Source organism: Scyliorhinus torazame, chromosome 4 (assembly GCF_047496885.1).
Source record: "Scyliorhinus torazame isolate Kashiwa2021f chromosome 4, sScyTor2.1, whole genome shotgun sequence".
In the NCBI taxonomy this organism is placed as follows: domain Eukaryota; kingdom Metazoa; phylum Chordata; class Chondrichthyes; order Carcharhiniformes; family Scyliorhinidae; genus Scyliorhinus; species Scyliorhinus torazame.
Window position 1 is genome coordinate 210,027,695 of NC_092710.1, and position 20,523 is coordinate 210,048,217.

The 20,523-nt window shown below is 47.6% G+C and overlaps 1 protein-coding gene across 6 annotated transcripts in view; it reads right to left on the minus strand.

Annotated features, from left to right (window-relative positions):
* The window catches only part of lama2 (laminin, alpha 2), a 747,099-nt gene extending 730,701 nt beyond the window's left edge, over positions 1-16,398 (minus strand). For all 6 annotated transcript variants that reach the window (XM_072499223.1, XM_072499224.1, XM_072499222.1 and 3 more), the window contains exon 1: positions 16,233-16,398. In XM_072499223.1, the coding sequence (XP_072355324.1) occupies positions 16,233-16,308 (76 nt within the window). In that variant the 5' untranslated portion in view covers positions 16,309-16,398. The remainder of the gene's footprint in view (positions 1-16,232) is intronic.
* Positions 16,399-20,523: the final 4,125 nt, after the last annotated feature.

Below are 20,523 nucleotides of genomic sequence, written 5' to 3' on the forward strand. Positions count from 1 at the left end.
CCATGTACATAGATCCCTGAAAGATGCCACTCAGGTTGAGAGGGTTGTTAAGAAGGCGTACAGTGTGTTAGCTTTTATTGGTAGAGGGATTGAGTTTCGGAGCCATGAGGTCATGTTGCAGCTATACAAATCTCTGGTGCGGCCGCATTTAGAATATTGCGTGCAATTCTGGTCGCCGCATTATAGGAAGGATGTGTAAGGTGCCACACCAGGTGCCACACAAAAGGTTGCTCCATAAGATAAAGATGCATGGCATTAAGGGGAAAGTAGTAGCATGATAGAGGATTGGTTAATTAATAGAAAGCAAAGAGTGGGGATTAATGGGTGTTTCTCTGGTTGGCAATCAGTTGCTAGTGGTGTCCCTCGGGGATCAGTATTGGGCCCACAACTGTTCACAATTTACATAGATGATTTGGAGTTGGGGACCAAGGGCAATGTGTCCAAGTTTGCAGACGACACTAAGATAAGTGGTAAAGCAAAAAGTGCAGAGGATACTGGAAGTCTGCAGAGGGATTTGGATAGGCTAAGTGAATGGGCTAGGATCTGGCAGATGGAATACAATGTTGACAAATGTGAGGTTACCCATTTTGGTAGGAATAACAGCAAAAGGGATTATTATTTAAATGATAAAATGTTAAAACATGCTGCTGTGCAGAGAGACCTGGGTGTGCTAGTGCATGAGTCGCAAAAAGTTGGTTTACAGGAAGATTAAGGTGATTAAGAAGGCAAATGGAATTTTGTCCTTCATTGCTAGAGGGATGGAGTTTAAGACTAGGGAGGATATGCTGCAATTGTATAAGGTGGTTAGTGAGGCCACACCTGGAGTATTGTGTTCAGTTTTGGTCTCCTTACTTGAGAAAGGACGTACTGGCACTGGAGGGTGTGCAGAGGAGATTCACTAGGTTAATCCCAGAGCTGAAGGTGTTGGTATATGAGGAGAGGTTGAGTAGACTGGGACTGTACTCGTTGAAATTTAGAAGGATGAGGGGGGATCTTATAGAAACATATAAGATTATGAAGGAAATAGATAGGATAGATGCGGGCAGGTTGTTTCCACTGGCGGGTGAAAGCAGAACTAGGGGGCATAGCCTCAAAATAAGGGGAAGTAGATTTAGGACTGAGTTTAGGAGGAACCTCTTCACCCAAAGGGTTGTGAATCTATGGAATTCGTTGCCCAGTGAAGCAGTAGAGGCTCCTTCATTAAATGTTTTTAAGATAAAGACAGATAGTTTTTTTAAGCATAAAGGGATTAAGGGTTATGGTGTTCGGGCCGGAAACTGGAGCTGAGTCCACAAAAGATCAGCCATGATCTCATTGAATGGTGGAGCAGGCTCGAGGGGCCAAATGGCCTACTCCTGCTTCTAGTTCTTATGTTAGCATTGGAAAGAGTGCAGAGGAGATTTACCAGGATGTTGCCTGGTATGGAGGGAAGGCCGAGGGACTTGAGGCTGTTTTCGTTCGAGAGAAGGTTAAGCGGTGACTTAATAGAGGCATACAAGATGATCAGAGGATTAAATAGGGTGGACAGTGAGAGCCTTTTTCCTCGGATGGTGATGGCTAGCACGAGGGGACATAGCTTTAAATTGAGGGGAGATAGATATAGGACAGATGTCAGAGGTAGGTTCTTTACTCAGAGTGTAGTAGGGGCATGGAATGTCCTGCCTGCAACAGTAGTGGACTCGCCAACATTAAGAGCATTTAAATGGTCATTGGATAAACATATGGATGATAATGGAATAGTGTAGATGGGCTTTAGATTGGTTTCACAGGTCGGCGCAACATCGAGGGCCGAAGGGCCTGTACTGCACTGTAATGTTCTATTCTATTCTAATTTAAAATAGACTTGTTCAATTCAATTTCACAACTTAGCTTGGTGAGATTCAATTCAGCCTACTTTATCACCATTGCCATTGCATAATGAGGAAAGACTACTGGAGCATGGACTTTTCAGCATAGAAATACAATGAGGTGATTTTATAGAGATAAATGAGTGTAATAGCCTGCATGGGGCCTGTAGGGTGAGAATGATTATCTTGCCCATGGCCATTGCAGAATACGAGCTCCCCTGCTAGGGCTGGGAGATCTTTATTAACCTCTGTTTAAAAGATCAGCCAGTAAGGCACCAATCAAAATAGAACCCGGTAGGGATCTACCGGGCTGTGTATATATTGTGCTGTAAATAAAACTTTGTTTCTTTATGTTACTCGGTGAAGACGGTGAAGCTAGCTTGCTATTAAAATGAGGTTGCTAAAAATTGAGAAAACGTTAACTGGAATAAAATGTAGCACAACCAGCGTGCATGGGCTTGAACTAGTAAAAGATAATTTGCAGATATCAGCTTCACAGAATGAGTAGGAAATACATTTCCAAGCTCATGAATAGTGGATGAAAAAGCTCTCAATTAATTTACGAAACAACTAGATATTACAATGGGGTTTGGATCTCTCGGAATAGATAAATTAAGATGAGCCAAATGACATTCCTCATCTTCTAGTTATCTTGTGAACCTCAATGTTATTTCCATTCAGTTTCACAAACTCTTTGCTTTATCACCCTGGTTTCAATGCACTTAAAAGTCAGATAACTAACCTTCAAGGTTAAGTTGCATGGATGATCTTATATTGTTTCAGTTTTGATTGACTTAAATAGTAGCCTCTTTGTGAAACTTGAATATAACAACTCCAGTTTCACCAACACCATATGCACATAGGCATGTGTATTTGCACAGATTCCAGAAATCACTCACTGTCACCCAAAATTCAAATGCTATTCTTGGATTCCTATTGAGAGATACAGTCTCACACTTCTCAAATCTCACAGGGCTTAAAATATTTGCTTACCGGCCAAATTTCAGAAGTTATCCATTTAATATATACCAGTATAAATCATTGCATCTATATACACATGTAAGCAATCTTTTCTGTGTTGTGTTTGTGCATACATGTGTTGTAATTTCTATCACGAGGTGTGCCTCATCTCTAAAAATATCCTCAGGCAAACTATAAAAATGTCAAGAGTATTAATAAAGAAGTAAATTATTTTTTCTCGGAGTTAGGGGACGCACAGAGAGGAGACTACAGAATGAGACATTGACAGAGTGTATAGTTGGGAATTTGGTTCACATGGTAAGTTCGGGTAACTTTGTTCTCAATTTTGAATTTAGATTAAGCGTCAGGCTCTGATATAGAATTTGCAGCCACAAAGTGAGTAAAATAGCTTTGTTGAACAATGAGGTGCCTGACAGAGACAGTTATCTATTAAATTTGGCAATCAGTTGAAATTAGTTGGATCATTAGGTGTTAATTACTGTAGGTAAGCTAACTAGTGACTTATTGAGGCTCAATAGAAGTAGACAGATTTTTCAAACCCCACAAGAGGATGCAAGAAGAGGAGACTGCCAGAGAGAGATGTCAACAAAGTTTGTAATTGGGAATTTGGTTCACGTGGGAATTGTTGCAGAGGGGAAAAAGAGGTGCCCTGTTTTCTAGTTCCTTACCTCCCCCCAGTAGTTGGTGAATCTTCTTCCTTTCTCCCCAAGATAGCTATTAGTTTACCCAATTAATGTGGTGCTAACTCCGTTGCAATCTCCTTACAGAACTCCACTGGATAGCCGTCCGGCCCTGGGCCTTCCCCCAACTTCATCCCTCTTATGCTTTCCATCGCCCCTCTCAACCCTAATGTCTCCACTAGCACCTGCCTCCTCTCCTCATCCAGCCATGGGAATTCCATCCGGTCCAAAAACTGCTCCATATCCCTTCCTCAACCTCCGATCAGCCCTGAACAGTTTCCCATAATACTCCCTGAATGCATCATTTATCCTCCCCAGCTCCAACACTACCTCCCTCTTCCCTGTCTGTACTCTCAGGATTTCTCTGGACGCGACCTGCCTCCATAGCTAATGGGCTAGTATCCAGATCGCCTTCTCTCCATATTCATATTGCACCCCCTCACCCTCCATAGCTGCCCAACAGCCTTTCCTGTCGTCAGCCTGTCGAATTGCCCCTGTAACTTCTTTCTCTTCGCCAATCGCTCTAGGGTGGGGTCCCTCGAATAATCCCTGTCCACCTCGACTATCTCATCCAATAATCATCCATATTCCTCTCTCTTCCTCCTGTCACCATGAGCCTTGAACGAGATGATCTCCCCCCGAACCATGCCTTCAATGCCTCCCAGATACTGTCATTTTATAATCCTCACAGAGACGCACCTACCCCTCCGATTTCATTACCGGTATGACCGGCACTGTCCAGTTGGAAAATTATACTGGTCCAATGATCCCCAAGTTCTCCATGCGGTTCAACGCCACACCTCCCTTTGGACAAAAGGCGAATGGATGGGGTGGGGCAGACATAGCCTGGCTGGGCCATGGGCTGGGCCATGGGGTCCACACTTATTCAGGATACAGCCCCCCTGATGGTCCCCAAACATTCCTGGAATACAGTCGAAAACCTGGCCAGTCTGCCTTCGGGCCAGTCTAAGCGAAGGTGCCAAAGCCAGTTGCACTCCAACTGGCTTGTGCCACTCCCATGTATAACGATGAATGATAGATTGGCTGACTGGCAGCCTTATTCAACGGGGACATGTCCACAATCGCGAGAGGCTCTCCTGTGTAGGTCACTAGCCTCGCGTTGGTATCCTGAAGAGTCAGTGGACGAATTCCGGTTCATATATGGTTAAAGGTGTGACGACTAATTTAATCGACGGACAAGGAAGCCCCCTTGTCGGGTTCCATGCAGGACGTGTGGCTGATCACCTGGAGCGAGAGATTTGGATGGCCGCAATCGTTGGTGCCACTACGCAATGTAGTTGTTGGTAACATTCGTCATCATCCTCCATGTAGTGGGCCCTGTCACTAACAGGGAGGTCACCTGGGTGGTGTGGTGGGTGTGTGTCTCCTCGTGGGGTCTTGTGTGTCCCGGATTTCTGCGTCCCGCTGCAACCACTGCAGGCCGGTAATCATACTCCTGATCCGGAGAAACATTTTGGTGGTGTTCCCGGGGGCCTATTCCCACATTTCACCCTTTGCCTGTAGGTGTCCCAGTGCTGAGGAATGGGTTCTTTGGTCCTAACGGGAGATCGCGGGGCCTGTTTTGGTGTCCTAAACTGGGAAGCACCATCCACTGGAGTTCTTCGGCTCCTTGTTCAGCACTTTACCTGGATACCGCAATTTCCATTGCTTTTTTGAAAGTCTGAATGAGCCTCGGCTAGCAGTTTCCTTTGCGTGGCTACATCGCATATCCCACATATTAAGTGGTCACATAAAGCTTCGACCAGGATTGGGATGAACTCAGAGGTCTCAGCAAGTTTCCTGAGGTGGGCCAGAAATTTGCTGATAAGTTCGCCTTGGGCCTGTGTGGAAACTAAAACAGCGCACTATCAGCAGAGGCTTCAGGTCAAAGTGCTCGGCCACCAAGGCTACCAGGGAGTTGAATGAGCAGGTGTTTGGAGGGTCCAGGTGGGGTAGGCTTTTATTAATGCTGTACGTGGGCCCCCCCACATGATGTCAGTAAGGTAACAGTCTGCTGCTCGTCACCAATAATCACATTAGTGCGGAAGAAGTACTGTGTCTTCTCGATGTACTGTCCCCAGCCATCCGTACCTGCATCGAATTGCTCCAACTTCCCGATATGCGGCATTGTGATGGTTTCCAGTGGACTCTGATGAGACCGGGCGCGTAGCAACTGGTGCCGATGGCAGCTCCCTTGAATCCCACTCTCATCGCCAGTGTTAGATCAGAGGTAAGCAGCCATACATAAACGGTCATTTGGAAAAGCACAAAGAGGTTTATTAATTGTTATAGTCGAACACCACTACTCCCCAGAGGGTCTCCTTCCTCAACCTGCACCCAGGTTGGGGTTTTAATACTAGAGGGGCTATTCCTGTTCAGGGGAAGCCCCGCCCCATTACCGGGGCTGTTCGTATTCCCCAGAGGGCACGGGAAATCTAATGGTGTGCACTGGGGTTATAATAGTTACCACCTGAATTTTGATTATGGAGGTAAACCCTGAATTACATAGAGACATACTGAATTTGTAAATAAGACCTGTTGGTTTAAAAATGGGCATACAAGCAAAACATGGCTGAGGATGTTAATTCATTTAGTCTGACTGACTTGCTGGTGGGTGATGCTAAAGCAGAGGCAATGGAGCTGCACCCCGTTTCCAAACAAATACATCTCAAATGCATGAAAGCCAGACAGAAACTAACAGCCACCTTCTGTGGAGATAATGGGAGTGGATTATAATCTCAGCAGGAATTATATTTTGTGAGCAATGTTCCAGTCTAATCTGTGGATTTTTGCCTTGCAGGAATATACAAAGTCTGGGATAAAAGCAAACTGCAAAACTTGGTCATTGCCGACTAGTGTTGGGTGTGTCTGTGTGTGACACTGTGGTGAATGTATTATGCCAATAATCCACCATTGTATTTGTATCTGTGCTGTTGCCCTTGTATTTGTATCTGTGCTATGCTGTTGCCCTTGTGGGCTCCTCCTATGGGCCATTGTATGGTATTATCCAGAGGGGAACATGTTGGGGCCTGTATGGGCTCCGACCATGGCTCCTCCCCTTGAAGGGAGGGAAAAGAGTAGTCGACCTGGAGGTGGTTCTCAGTATTGGATCAGTCGCAGGCTGTTCGAAGTTAATTAAATTCACAGTTTACTTCTACTCCCGTCTCGAGTGAATTGATGGTCGCATCAATTTAATCAACTTAAACGCAACTATGGAATCGGCCCTTAAACCTGACCGACTGGAGGTCGATCCGCAAGCCGGCGAAATAAATTTTTTCGCACTGGCTCCGCTGCTTCAAGGCCTATCTCGCAGTCCCAACACCCCCGGCAGCACTGCCCGGCCCGTAATGCGAACTGCAACAGCTGCGGGAGAAAAGGACATTTCGCCAAAGTTTGCCTGGCCAGGTCCAAGAATTCTAACTCACAGGCCCGATCCTCAGACTCACAGGCCCACAGACCCCGCCGTGTGGCAGCGTGTCTGCCGACTCCGCCCCCTGTAGACGCGTCATCAGCCTCGTGCTATCCATGGGGGCGGCCATCTTCCAGCCCTCACAGCATGTGCGGCTCACGGAGGCCGCCAGCTTGGCCAACCTCTCCCACGCGGCTGGCAGACTTCCCCCCCTGTAGACGCGTCATCAGCCTTGTGCTATCCGTGGGGGCCGCCATCTTGGATGCCATCTTCCTTACCGCCCACCACGCTCAACCAACAGGGGCCGTCATCTGCTACTCCGCTCAACGCATATGATCAACAAGGGCAGCCATCGTGGAACCGCCCCAGCACCTCCGACCACGCCGGCTACTCGCAACTCAGCGCGGTCACCCTGAACCAATCACGACTCAAGCACCTCCGGAGCTCCATGATGACCGCCCGGGTAAACGGGCACGAGACGCCTTGCCTTTTCGACTCCGAGAGCACAGAGAGCTTCATTCATCCGGACATGGTAAGACGCTGCTCGCTCCCAATTTTCCCGGCGCACCAAACCATCTCCCTCGCCTCTGGGTCGCACTCGGTGCAAATCCGAGTGTGCACTACCGCAACCCTAGCAATACAGGGTGCCGAGTACGCCAATTTTAAATTATATGTGCTCCCAGACTTCTGCGCTCCTCTCCTATTGGGACTAGATTTCCAATGCAACCTCAGGAGCCTAACCCTGAAGGTCGGGGGGACCCTACCCCCACTCACCATATGCAGCCTCGCGACCCTAAAAGTCGACACTCCCCACTCTTCGCAAACCTCATCGCCGACTGCAGACCAGACGCCACCAGAAGCAGGCGGTATAGCATCCAGGACAGGACTTTTATCAGGTCCGAGGTCCAGCGACTCTTGCTGGAGGGAGTCATCGAGGCCAGCAATAGCCCCTGGAGAGCTCAAGTGGTGGGTCTTCAAGACCGGGGAAAAGAACAGGATAGTTGTAGATTACAGCCATACCATAAACCGGTACACGCAACTCGATGCGTACCCGCTTCCCCGGATTGCAGACCAGATTGCGCACTACCGGATGTTCTCCACGGTGGATCTGAAGTCTGCATACCACCAGCTCCCAATCCGCCCGGAGGACCACCACTACACGGCTTTTGAGGCAGACGGCCGCCTTTTCTACTTCCTCCGGGTCCCCTTTGGCGCCACAAACGGGGTTTCGGTGTTCCAAAGAACAATGGACCGAATGGTGGACCGGTACGGGCTGCGGGCCACATTTCCGTATTTGGACAATGTCACCATCTGCGGCCATGATCAGCAGGACCACGATTTCTCCAAACGGCCCAAACCCTAAACCTCAAGTACAACAAGGAGAAATGTGTTTTCCGAACAACCAGACTAGCCATCCTCGGCTACATAGTAGAAAACGGGGTTCTAGGATCCGACCCTGACGGTATCCGCCCCCTCCTGCAACTCCCCCTCACCCACTGCCCCAAGGCCCTAAAGAGGTGCCACGGGTTATTTTCATATTATGCCCAGTGGGTCCCAACTATGCGGACAAAGCCCGCCCACTAATCAAGGCCACCATCGTCCCACTGGCGGCCGAGGACCGCCAGGCCTTCAGCTGCATCAAGGCGGACATCGCCAAAGCCGCGATGTGCGCGGTGGACAAGAACGGCCCCTTCCAGGTGGAGAGCGATGCATCAGAGGTCGCTCTCGCCGCCACCCTCAACCAAGCAGGCAGACCGGTAGCATTTTTTTCGCGCACCCTCACCACCTCCGAAATTCGGCACTCCTCAGTCGAAAAAGAGGCCCAAGCCATCGTAGAAGCCGTACGGCACTGGAGGCACTACCTCGCTGGTAGGAGGTTTACCCTCGTCACCGACCAATGATCGGTAGCCTTCATGTTCGATAATAGGCAGAGGGGCAAAATCAAGAACGATAAGATCTTGAGGTGGAGGATTGAACACTCCACCTAGAATTACAACATAGTATATCATCTTGGGAAGCTCAACCAGCCCCCAGATGCCCTGTCCCGCGGCACATGCGCCAGCGCGCAAGATGACCGACTATGGGCTATCCACGATGACCTCTGCCACCCGGGGGTCACCCGGCTTATCCACTATATCAAGGCCCGCAAACTACCCTACTCCACCGAGGAGGTCAGAGCTATGACCAGGGACTGCCAGATCTGTGCGGAGTGTAAACCGCACTTCTATCGACCAGATAATGTCCACCTGGTAAAGGTATCCTGGCCCTCTGAGAACCTCAGTATCGATTTCAAAGGGCCCCTCCCCTCCAAAAACCACAATACATATTTCCTCAACATTATTGATGAGTTCTCCCGCTTCCCCTCTGCAATCCCTTGCCCTGACATGACCACGTCCACTATCATTAAAGCCCTACATAGTGTATTCACCCTGTTTGATTTCCCCAATTATGTCCACAGTGACCGGGGCTCATCGTTCAGGCACGATGAACTGCGTCAGTACCTGCTCAGTAAGGGCATCGCCTCGAGCAGGATTACCAGTTATAACCCCAGGGGAAACGGACAGGGGGAGAGGGAGAACGCGACGGTCTGGATGACCGTCCTACTGACCCTACAGTCCAGGAATCTCCCAGTTTCTCACTGGCAGGGGGTCCTCCCCGATGCGCTCCACTCTATCTATTAGATCCCTACTTTGTACGGCCACAAATCATTCCCCTCATGACCGCCTATTTGTTTTCCCCAGGAAATCCACCTCAGGGGCCTCGCTTCCGTCCTGGCTGAAGACACCGGGGCCAGTCCTACTCAGAAAACATGTCAGGAGCCATAAGTCCGATCCTCTGGTAGAGAGGGTCCAGCTCCTACACTCCAACCCCCAGTACGCTTATATAGAACACCCCGATGGCCGACAGGATACGGTCTCCCTCCGGGACCTGGCGCCCACCGGTTCCACCACCCCCGCCCCCCCCCCAACATATCCCACCCAACCTACCATGACCAGTGCTCCCATCCCTATATGGCTCTCGCACTCCCTCCCATCCATCATCCCCCCTTCACCGATCCACAGGAATGAAGCTCCTTTTTTTGCAGGTAACTCTCCGATAGATTACACAAGTCCACACAGCCACAGCTGAAAAAGAGACAGGGCAGCTTATTGGCTAAACAACAGAACACTGGAATCTTGAAACCGATATTTACATGCTGGAGTCAGCGGTACTGGAATAGCAGCCACAAGGTTCTACGTCTACTCCTCACGGACAAATCTCAAGTGTACATCCTACACAATGAGGGGAGGAAGTGGCACAGTAGTGATGTTACCGGACGAGTAATTCAGAGGGAAAGGTTAATCCTCTGGGGAAAGTTCAAATCCCATCATGGCAGCTGGTGGAATTCAAATTCAATAAATCTGGAATTAAAAGCTAGTCTAATCACAAAATCATGGTCATAAAACCGAGACTCACAGCAATGTGGTTGAATCTTAAATGCCCTCTGAAATGCCTTGGCAAGCCACTCAGTTGTATAAAATCGCTACAATGTCTAAAAGAATTAAATCTGGCAGACCATCCAGCACCAACCGAGACAATGGAGACGGCAATGGCACACCAAATCCCATCAGCCTTGAAGACTTCCTCATCTGAGGGCTTGTGACATGTTTCGGAGAACTGCCCCATCGATAGACAAGGAACAGCCTGACATAGTCATACTCATGGAATCATACTTTATAGGCAATTCATGTCCCTGGGAACATCCACCCAGAGAATAAGCCTGGTGAGTGATTCTCTCACCCACATGGATCGGGATTCTGCGATATCGCGGCCAAGTGTTAATGCCGGCGTCAAAACCGGCATGAGCGACGTCGACGTCAACGGGCCTCCAGGCCCAGTAATTCTCCTGTTCTTCGGTGGCTAGAACGGCGCCGGAGTGCTGTGTGCTGCTCCAGCGTCGAAAGCCGGCTCTGCGTGGCTGCCGCAGATCTGCGCATGTGCGCGACGGCCGTCTCCGCGCCAGTTCATACCCGTGGTTGCCGTCTCCGCGTCTGCCCCTGCACAACATTGCGGAGCCCTACAGGGGCACAGTACAGAGGAACATAGGCGCCCCCCCCCCCCCCCCCCCCCCCGGAGTGAGCGCGCCCGCCAATCGGTAGCCCCCGATCGTGGGCCTGGCCACCATGGAGCCACCTCCCAGAGTCGGATCCCCCTGCCCCCTCACCAGGACAGTCCCCGCAGCCAGAACACCGAGGTCCCACCGGGTGGGACCATATGTAAACCACATCGGCCAGACACGGCAGAACTTGGCGGGCACTCGGCCTGTCAAGCACGGAGAATCGTCGAGGTGGCCGCTTTCAACGGCCCCTGACCGGCGCCGCAACCGTGCGGGCGCGATTGCCACCAATTCTCCGGTCGCCAAAGAATCGGCGGCATGGTGGGATTCTCGCGCCTCCCCCGCCGATTCTCAGGCCTGGCGTGGGCTCGGAGAATCCCGGCCATGATGTCTGCTTGAGATTGAATGGTCACATCTTCGCCAGCCACCATGCTCACATATCCATGGAATCCCGACAGTGCAAATGGAGGCCATTCGACCCATCAAGTCTGCATGACCTGCCAAAAGAGCAACCTACTTCAGCCCACTCCCCGGCCCTAAAACTCTAGCCCCACTAAGGGCAATGTTCTTTTAGCATGGCCAGGACACCTAACTTGCTCATCTCTGGATTGAGGGAGGAAACTGAAACAGGCAGAGGAAACCCATGCAGACACAGGGAGAATGTGCAAACTCCGCACAGACAGTCATTCAAAGCTTAAACTGAACCCAGTTCTTTGAAACTATGAGCAGTGCTAACCACTGTGCCACCCATGTTATGTGATATTGCTGTGGCGCAGATGTGAAAACAAAGCCTACTCAGTGTGGTGAGATCATGTGGGAATCAATGCATCTGTAGTTCCAGATGCGAGTTCCTTGGTGGGGAGTATGTTTCACCCTGAATTCATGCAACCATTGTATCACTAGAATATTCTTTGAATCCATGAGACGAAGAAATAGAACATATTTACAAAAGTGCAAAGTATATACAATGAGTCAATACTCGTGCCACCAACGTGCATTCAAACTTTTAAATTTTCCTTATTCTACCACTTATTTCGATGCAGTTGTGACATCTGCAGCACAGTTTGAGGCAGCCTGCTGACTGTTCTGCCCAGTAACCTGTCATGAGGCCTATAGGGCCCTGGCCTGCTAAAGGTCTCCTGCTCTGGGGCAGGTGCCCCCTCCTCAGTCTAATGTGTTGGAGATGGTGGGCCACTGGGAAATAGGAAGTGGTCACCCTCGGAGTGTCTTGGGTGAATGCCCCAGGATGCCTGGCTGATGTTCCAGCTCCCTGTGGGTGGTTGTGGGCCCCTCCCTGATTCTTATGGGAAAAGGCATGTGGAGGAAGGTTGAGGTGCCCAATACCCCTCACCAGGTTACTGTTGGATCCGACCCATGGCTAGAGTGAAGGAACACAAGTAGAGTACAAATCCAGCACAAACTGCCAGGCCAAATCCAGCACAAACTGCCAGACCACCACCCTTCCTATGGAGATTTGAATGTGCTTGCATGCCGAAGACATGATATATGCACGCATGCAGCAATAGATCACCATAAAAGCTCCTGTGGAGGCTGCGAGGTCGAGAAGAAATCAACTGTGCATCTAAAGGCAGACTCCACCATGGCATGCAAAGGTTCGTTAAAAGCCCTGATCAGAAAGCTCAATCAAAGATCCTAGTGACAATTGAGAAAGTGTGAGCAAACAGTTTTTTAAAGTTTCTAAACAAGCCGCAGTAACCAGGCCGCATTGGGAGGCAAGTCATTTTTCAGTGCGCAGCTGGAAGCATGCTGTAGCCCAGAGTCAGCGACTGGCCCACCACGTGTTGAAGTAAAATAGGATAAACCCATGACATCCAGCCATGAAAGGGAATTTATTGATAGCAAAAAGTACAATAGCAAGGAGAGGAATAAAAGGATGAAGCATTGAACCTCAAACAAATGAGCACCAAATACTGCAGCTTCTACTGAAGAACAAGCAAGTTATAACAAAGAGACCCAAGTTGAGACTAATCAAGCTTCAAAAGAGCCCGATCAGGAAGAGTCGTGAAACCTACTGACTATTCAAACATGTAGAGTCAGGATCTTGCAGGGAGAAGGGGGTGACAAGTAAATATAAATGTAAATATATTGTGATAAAGACTTGAGGCGAGGTGTAGTGTTAGGGTGTTCAAACTGAAAGGGTTAATGCGGGACTAGGGAAACAGTATGACACACATGATGATGCAAAGGGAAGTACATGCCTAGTTGTCTGGGTGTAGTCTGAATGTAAATGGCTCATGGCTTGGGCTGAAAAAGCTTACCGTCAGTTATATTTGTACACAGTTATGTTCTACAATAAATAGTTACTATTCAGACTCTAAGCCCCTGACCTCTTTCTTAGCCAACCTTACCAACATACATCTTTTATGTTGAACTTGTATCAAGCATTAGTTTGGCCTCAGGTTGAGTATTGCATCCAATACTGGGTTCCTCACTTTAGGAAGGATGTGAAGGCTTTGGAGAGAGAGCACAGAAAAGATTCACGAAAATGCTTCAAAGGATGAGGAACTTCATTTATGCGCATGGATTGGAGAAGTTAGGACTGTTTTTCTTGAGAAGAGAAGGCCGAGACGAGATCTGATAGTGGGATTGAAAGTCATGAGGGGTCTGGACATAGATGTGGGGTGGGGGGGGGGGGGGGGGAGACCGTTTCCACTCATGAAAGGATTCAGAACAAGTGAGCACAGATTTTAAGTAATTGGAAAAAGAAAAAGTCGTAGGAGAAAAAAACACATTTTCACGCAGTGTGGTTAAGGTCTGGAATACACTGTCTCAGGGTATAGTGCAGGCAGCCTCAATCATGGCATTGAAAAGGGAATTCGACCGCTATTTGGAAAAGGAACATCATGCAGGTTTATGGGAAATAGGAAGGAAAATGGCACTGAGTGAAATGCTCATTTAGAGAGCCGGTGCAGACATGATGGGTTGAATGGCCTCCCGATTCTGTGATTCTTTTAACTCTATTTAATTAAGATAGTAATTGCATAATGAACATGTACAGAGAGAAAAGACAAGTGGGCTATATGTATACATCATATGGACTAGCCATATTAATACTGTGGCTACCAGGGCAGGTCAAAGGCTAGGAATCCTACGGTGAGTAACTCACCTCCTGACCCCCTCTCCCAAAGCCTGTCCACCATCTACAAGGCACAAGTCAGGAGTGCAGTGGAACACTCTCCACTTGTCTGGATGAGTGCAGCTCCAACATCACTCAAGATGCTAGACACCATCCAGTAAAAAGCAGCCCGCTTGATTGCTCCCCCTTCTACAATCATTCACACCCTCCACCACCAACGAACAGTGGCAGCCTTATCTATCATCTACAAGATGCACTGCAGGAACTCACAAAGGTTTCTCAGACAGCACCTTCCAAATCAATGATCACTAACATCGAGAAGGACAAGAGCAGTAGATAACTGGGAACTTCACCACTTGGAAGTTCCCCTCCAAGTCACTCACCACCCTGACTTGGAAATATATTGCCTTTCCTCATTGTCGTTGGGACAAAATCCTGGAACTCCCTTGCTAACAGCACAGTGGGTGTACCACACCGCAAAGGCTGCAGCGGTTCAAGAAGGCGACTCACCACCACCTTCTGAAGGGCAACTAGGGATGGGCAATAATTGCTGGCCTAACCATCGACACCCACATCCCATAAATTCATTTTTTTAAATATATAGTAATGCTCCCTTTTGATATTGAAGAAATTCTGAAATATTTCATCAAATAATTTGTATCAATGTTGATTTTAGGTCATCATGTTCAAGTATTAACGCTATACACATTTTGAACTAACTAGTAATTAAAATTACTTGATGCAAAACTTATACACGACCAGAAATAATTAATATTTTAAAAATCCTTGTCAAAGAGAAAATCAGTGCTGATTGTGGTCAGAATTTTTCGTTTTCAAAAATTGCTCTTGGGTGAGCACCACTGGCAAGCCAGCATTAATTGTCTCACCCTAGTTGTAACTGAGAAGCTGGTGGATCATCTCATTGAGCCATTGCAGCCCGTGTAGATTCTTTGTAACAATTTAACACACTTTGAAGGACAGTCTCGTCAATCAGGTTGGTCTGGGACCTGGGCCAGACTGGGTAAGGATAGCAGGTTTAAGCTTCCTCTCGGGCATTAGTGAATGAGTTGGGATTTGCTGTCAATCCAACAGTTTTATGGTCATAATCACTGATCCCAATGATTTTCTAAAATTGAAATTCTCAACTTGTCATGGCAGGATTTGAATTTGTGTTCCCTAGATTAGTACTGCAGTAACATAATTACTCACTGTACATACCCATTAGAACTAACAAAACTAATTTCCCCAAAGAATGATGTGTCAAATAGTGGTGTCTCTATTAATTTAACCCAATTTAATCTCTCCAACGTTTTGCCCTGCCACAGAAGTAAATTATACAAATCTCTGGAATAATTTACATGCTACAGTATATCTGTAATTGTTGCTTTCTTAACTAAACTTTTCATTAACTACAAGAAATATCAACGATGATTTCTAAACTCTTAATACTTTTAAGTTATACATTTGTTGTTCTCTTGTTCTGCTTGTATCTCTGTCCTCTGAAAATCTCTATTGATTTGCGACATTTTATAAATTCTGCCGCATTAAAAAGATGAAATACCCAAATATAAATTTTCAATTGTTCAGAACACCGCAATGTACTGGGTGAAATTTGTGTTTTTTGTTAAATTACAGAATTCACTTTTGATTTTGAGCATTCCAATTTCCCACAATCAAGTAGATCGGCCAATGAGCACATTAGCAAACTTACTAATTATCAAAGAACTAGAAGATTAATACTTTAATCTTCAATACCCTTACATTTTAATTACCATATTCACCACGTTAATATTTAATTTCTCAAAGAAGTTCAAGTCTGGAAATTAGCTTACAGTTCGATTGCAACCGGATAGAACTACAGTGGCATTGCATTACTGCAGCCCCATTGTTTTAATGGACTATTCCAAACTGCCTCCAGAGCGGTGTCTTTAAGTATGTATTCTCCACGAAGTTAGATTTCAAACATGATTACACTGTACCGTTTCGGTGCTTGTCATGTAATACACAGCACTTGAATATTTCTGAGGCTGATACAAATGTGAAAAGTTTGACACTGCAGTTGCTGCTAATGAAGTGCTCAGTCGTAACAGTTCACTAAAAATAGTTGTCAACTTTCACTTACCTCTCTGCTGACCGCTGCTGCAATGCCAACATAACAGTGCAGTGACTGCAAACACAAGTAAACGAGACGTTTTCATTTTTGTTGTTGTTTTGTGATTTTCTTACTTCATTACCAGAGCTTTCATTCACTTCAGCAAACTTTGCTCTCTCTGTCTTCAGTGAGTTGAAGTGACACTGAGGGGCTGCTGCTCCTTGCGCTGCTCGCACTCCCGCAGCACAGACACGTGCAAGCGCCCCCTGGCGCCCAGGGCAGAGAGTGCGCCAATGCGATCAGTGAATCAGTCCTGGGACTGCCCTCCAACTCTTGAGCAAAATGCATGAGCACAACAGATAGATGTTGAAGGTGCTGGATTCTTGACAACAAAGCCGAGCATCACTTTCCCACAAAAAATGTGCACTTCTTACTAGCTGAATTTCCTGTCTCCAGTATTTAACTGTGCCTTATTGAGTGACTTTGGTTTTTTGAATTTTCCTTTGATGTTCACGAACACCTCAGTTTTTGGTGCCCTGCGAACTTCGTTGAAACAGGCGGGAGCTCTGGGGTGGAAATGGTCATCAGTGCTCGGACGTGTATAACAGGGTTGTGGGTCTCTAAGGCACGAGAGAAGAATGGCCTGGGTGTTAATAGTTTGTACTTGGGGGTAGCAGCATTTGGGTTTGGGAGCTTGTGGGGTGGGGCAAAACTGGCGCCGGAAGTGGGAGTGGAATGCCACTAAAAAATCTACAATGATCAAGTTGTTCAATGGGTCTAAAGTCTTGGGACTTCAATGTGGGAGTGAAATATCATCATAAACTGTACCAGGATGTGTTTGACAGAGACTACTGGAAACAAGGCCAGGGAACTTTGAAACACGGGTTATGCTCCTCTTGCTCAATGTGGGAGCTCAAGGACGTGGATGATGTCCCTGGCTCCTTCACGTGCGGGAAGTGTGTCCAGCTGCAGCTCTTGTTAGACTGCATGACGGCTCTGGAACTGTGGATGGACTCACTTTGGAGCATCTGCGCTGCTGAGGAAGTCGTGGATAGCACGTTTAGCAAATTGGTCACACCACAGATTAGGATTGCTGATGGGGAAAGGGAATGGGTGACCAAAAGACAGAGAAAAAGCAAGAAGGCAGTGCAGGTGTCCCCTGCGGTCATCTCCCTCCAAAACAGGAATACCGTTTTGGATACTGTTGGGGGAGATGGCTCACCAGGGGAAGGCGGAAGTAGCCAGGTTCATGGCACTGTGGCTGGCTCTGCTGTACAGAAGGGCAGGAGAAAAAGTGGAAAGGCTATAGTCATACAGGATTCAATTGTAAGGGGAGTAGATAGGTGGTTCTGTGGACGGAAACGAGACTCCCAAATGGTATGTTGCCTCCCAGGTGCACGGGTCAGGATGTCTCAGATTGGCTGCAAACATTCTGAAGGGGGAGGGTGAACAGCCAGTTGTCGTGGTGCATATAGGCACCAATGATATAGGTAACAAAACAGGATGAGGTCCTACAAGCAGAATTAGGGAGTTAGGAGCCAAGTTAAAAAGTCGGACCTCAGAGGTAGTAATCTCAGGATTGCTACCAGTGCCATGTGGTAGTCAGAGTAGAAATGAAAGAATAGGCAGGATGAATGCGTGGCTTCAGAGATGGTGCAGGAGGGAGGGGTTCAGATTTTTGGGACATTGGGGCCGGTTCTGGGAGAGGTAGAACGACTACAAATTGGGCGGGCTGGAACCAATGTCCTTGGGGGTGTTTTTGCTAACGCTGTTGGGGAGAGTTTTAACTAATGTGGCAGGAGGATGGGAACCAAATGAGGAGGTTAGTGGACAGTAAGGAGGTAGTAACTAAAGCCTGTAAGGAACTAGATCATGAAGTCAGCGTGACTAAGGGGAAGAGTAGGCAAGGAGCAGATGATGAACGCAAAGGGACTGGTGGTCTGAGGTGCATTTGTTTTAATGCAAGAAGTGTAGTAGGTAAGGCAGATGAACTTAGGGCTTGGATTAGTACCTGGGAGTATGATGTTATTGCTATTACTGAGACTTGGTTGAGGGAAGGGCATGATTGGCAACTAAATAGGGGCTGGTTTAGCTCACTGGGCTAAATCGCTGGCTTTGAAAGCAGACCAAGGCAGGCCAGCAGCATGGTTCAATTCCCGTACCAGCCTCCCCGAACAGGCGCCGGAATGTGGCGACTAGGGGCTTTTCACAGTAACTTCATTGAAGCCTACTCGTGACAATAAGCAATTTTCATTTTTTTTTTTTTTCATTTCAAATATCCCAGGATATCGATGCTTCAGGCGGGATAGAAAGGGAGGTAAAAGGGGTGGAGGAGTTGCATTACTGGTCAGAGAGAATATCACAGCTGTGCTGAAGGAGGGCATTATGGAGGACTTGAGCAGTGAGGCGATATGGGCAGAGCTCAAAAATAGGAAGGGTGCGGTAACAATGTTGGGGCTGTACTACAGACTTCCCAACAGCAAGCGTGAGATAGAGGTACAAATATGTAAACAGATTATGGAAAGATGTAGGAGCAACAGGGTGGTGGTGATAGGAGATTTTAATTTTCCCAACACTGACTGGGATACACTTAGTGTCAGAGGTCTAGATGGAGCAGAATTTGTAAGGAGCATCCAATCCAGGAGGGTTTTCTAGAGCAGTATGTAAATAGTCCAACTCGGGAAAGGGCCATATTTGGCCAGGTGGTTGAAGTTTCAGTCGGGGATTAGTTTGGGAATAGTGATCACAATTCCGTAAGTTTTAGAATACTCATGGACAAAGACGAGAGTGGTCCTCAAGGAAAAGTGCTAAATTGGAGGAAGGCCAACTATACCAAAATTCAGCAGGAGCTGGGGAATGTGGATTGGGAGCAGCTGTTTAAAGGTAAATCCACATTTGATATGTGGGAGGCTTCTAAAGATAGGTTGAGAAGAGTGCAGGACAGACATGTCCCTCAGAAAATGAGGGATAGAAATGGCAAGATTAGGGAACCATGGATGACAGGTGAAATTGTGAGACTAGCTAAGAGGAAAAAGGAAGCATACATAAGGTCTAGGTGACTGAAATCAGACGACGCTTTGGAAGTATATCGGGAATATAGGACCAATCTGAAACGAGGAAACAAGAGAGCTAAAAGGGGTCATGAAATATCTTTAGCAAACACGGTTAAGGAAAATCCCAAAAACTTTTATTCATATATAAGGAGCAAGAGGGTAACTAGAGAAAGGGTTGGCCCACTCAAGGACAAAGGAGGAAAGTTATGCGTGGAGTCAGAGAAAATGGGTGAGATTCTTAACGAGTACTTTGCATCCACCGAGGAGAGGGACATGACGGATGTTGAGGTTAGGGATAGATGTTTGATTACTCTAGGTCAAGTCGGCATAAGGAGAGAGGATGGGTTGGGTATTCTAAAAGGCATTAAGGTGGACAAGTCCCCAGGTCCAGATGGGATCTATCCCAGGTTATTGAGGGAAGTGAGAGAGGAAATAGCTGGGGCCTTAACAGATAACTTTGCAGCATCCTTAAACACGGGTGAGGTACCGGAGGACTGGAGAATTGCTAATGTTGTCCCCTTGTTTAAGAAGGGTGGCAGGGATAATTCAGATAATTATAGACCGGTGAGCCTGACATCAGTGGTAGGGAAGCTGCTGGAGAAGATACTGAGGGATAGGATCTATTCCCATTTGGAAGAAAATGGGCTTATCAGTGATCAGCAACATGATTTTGTGCAGGGGAGGTCATGTCTTACCAACTTAATAGAATTCTTTGCGGAAGTGACAAATTGATTGATGAGCGAAGGGCTGTAGATGTCATATACATGAACTTCAGTAAGGCATTTGATAAGGTTCCCCATGGTAGGCTGATGGAGAAAGCGAAGTCTCATGGGGTCCAGGGTGTACCAGCTAGATCAGCACGGTAGCACAGTGGTTAGCACAATTGCTTCACAGCTCCAGGGTCCCAGGTTCGATTCCGGCTTGGGTCACTGTCTGTGCGGAGTCTGCACAGCCTCCCCGTGTGTGCGTGGGTTTCCTCCGGGTGCTCCGGTTTCCTCCCACAGTCCAAAGATGTGCAGGTTAGGTGGATTGGCCATGATAAATTGCCCTTAGTGCCAAAAAGGTTGGGAGGGGTTATTGGGTCAGGGGGATAGGGTGGAAGTGGGTCGGTGTTGACCTTGTGTAGGTACTCTTTCCAAGAGCCGGTGCAGACTCGATGGGCTGAATGGCCTCCTTCTGCACTGTAAATTCTAAATTCTATATAAATCAGTGTTCTTCAAACTTTTTTTCCGGGGATCCATTTTTACCAACTGGCCAACCTTCGGGAC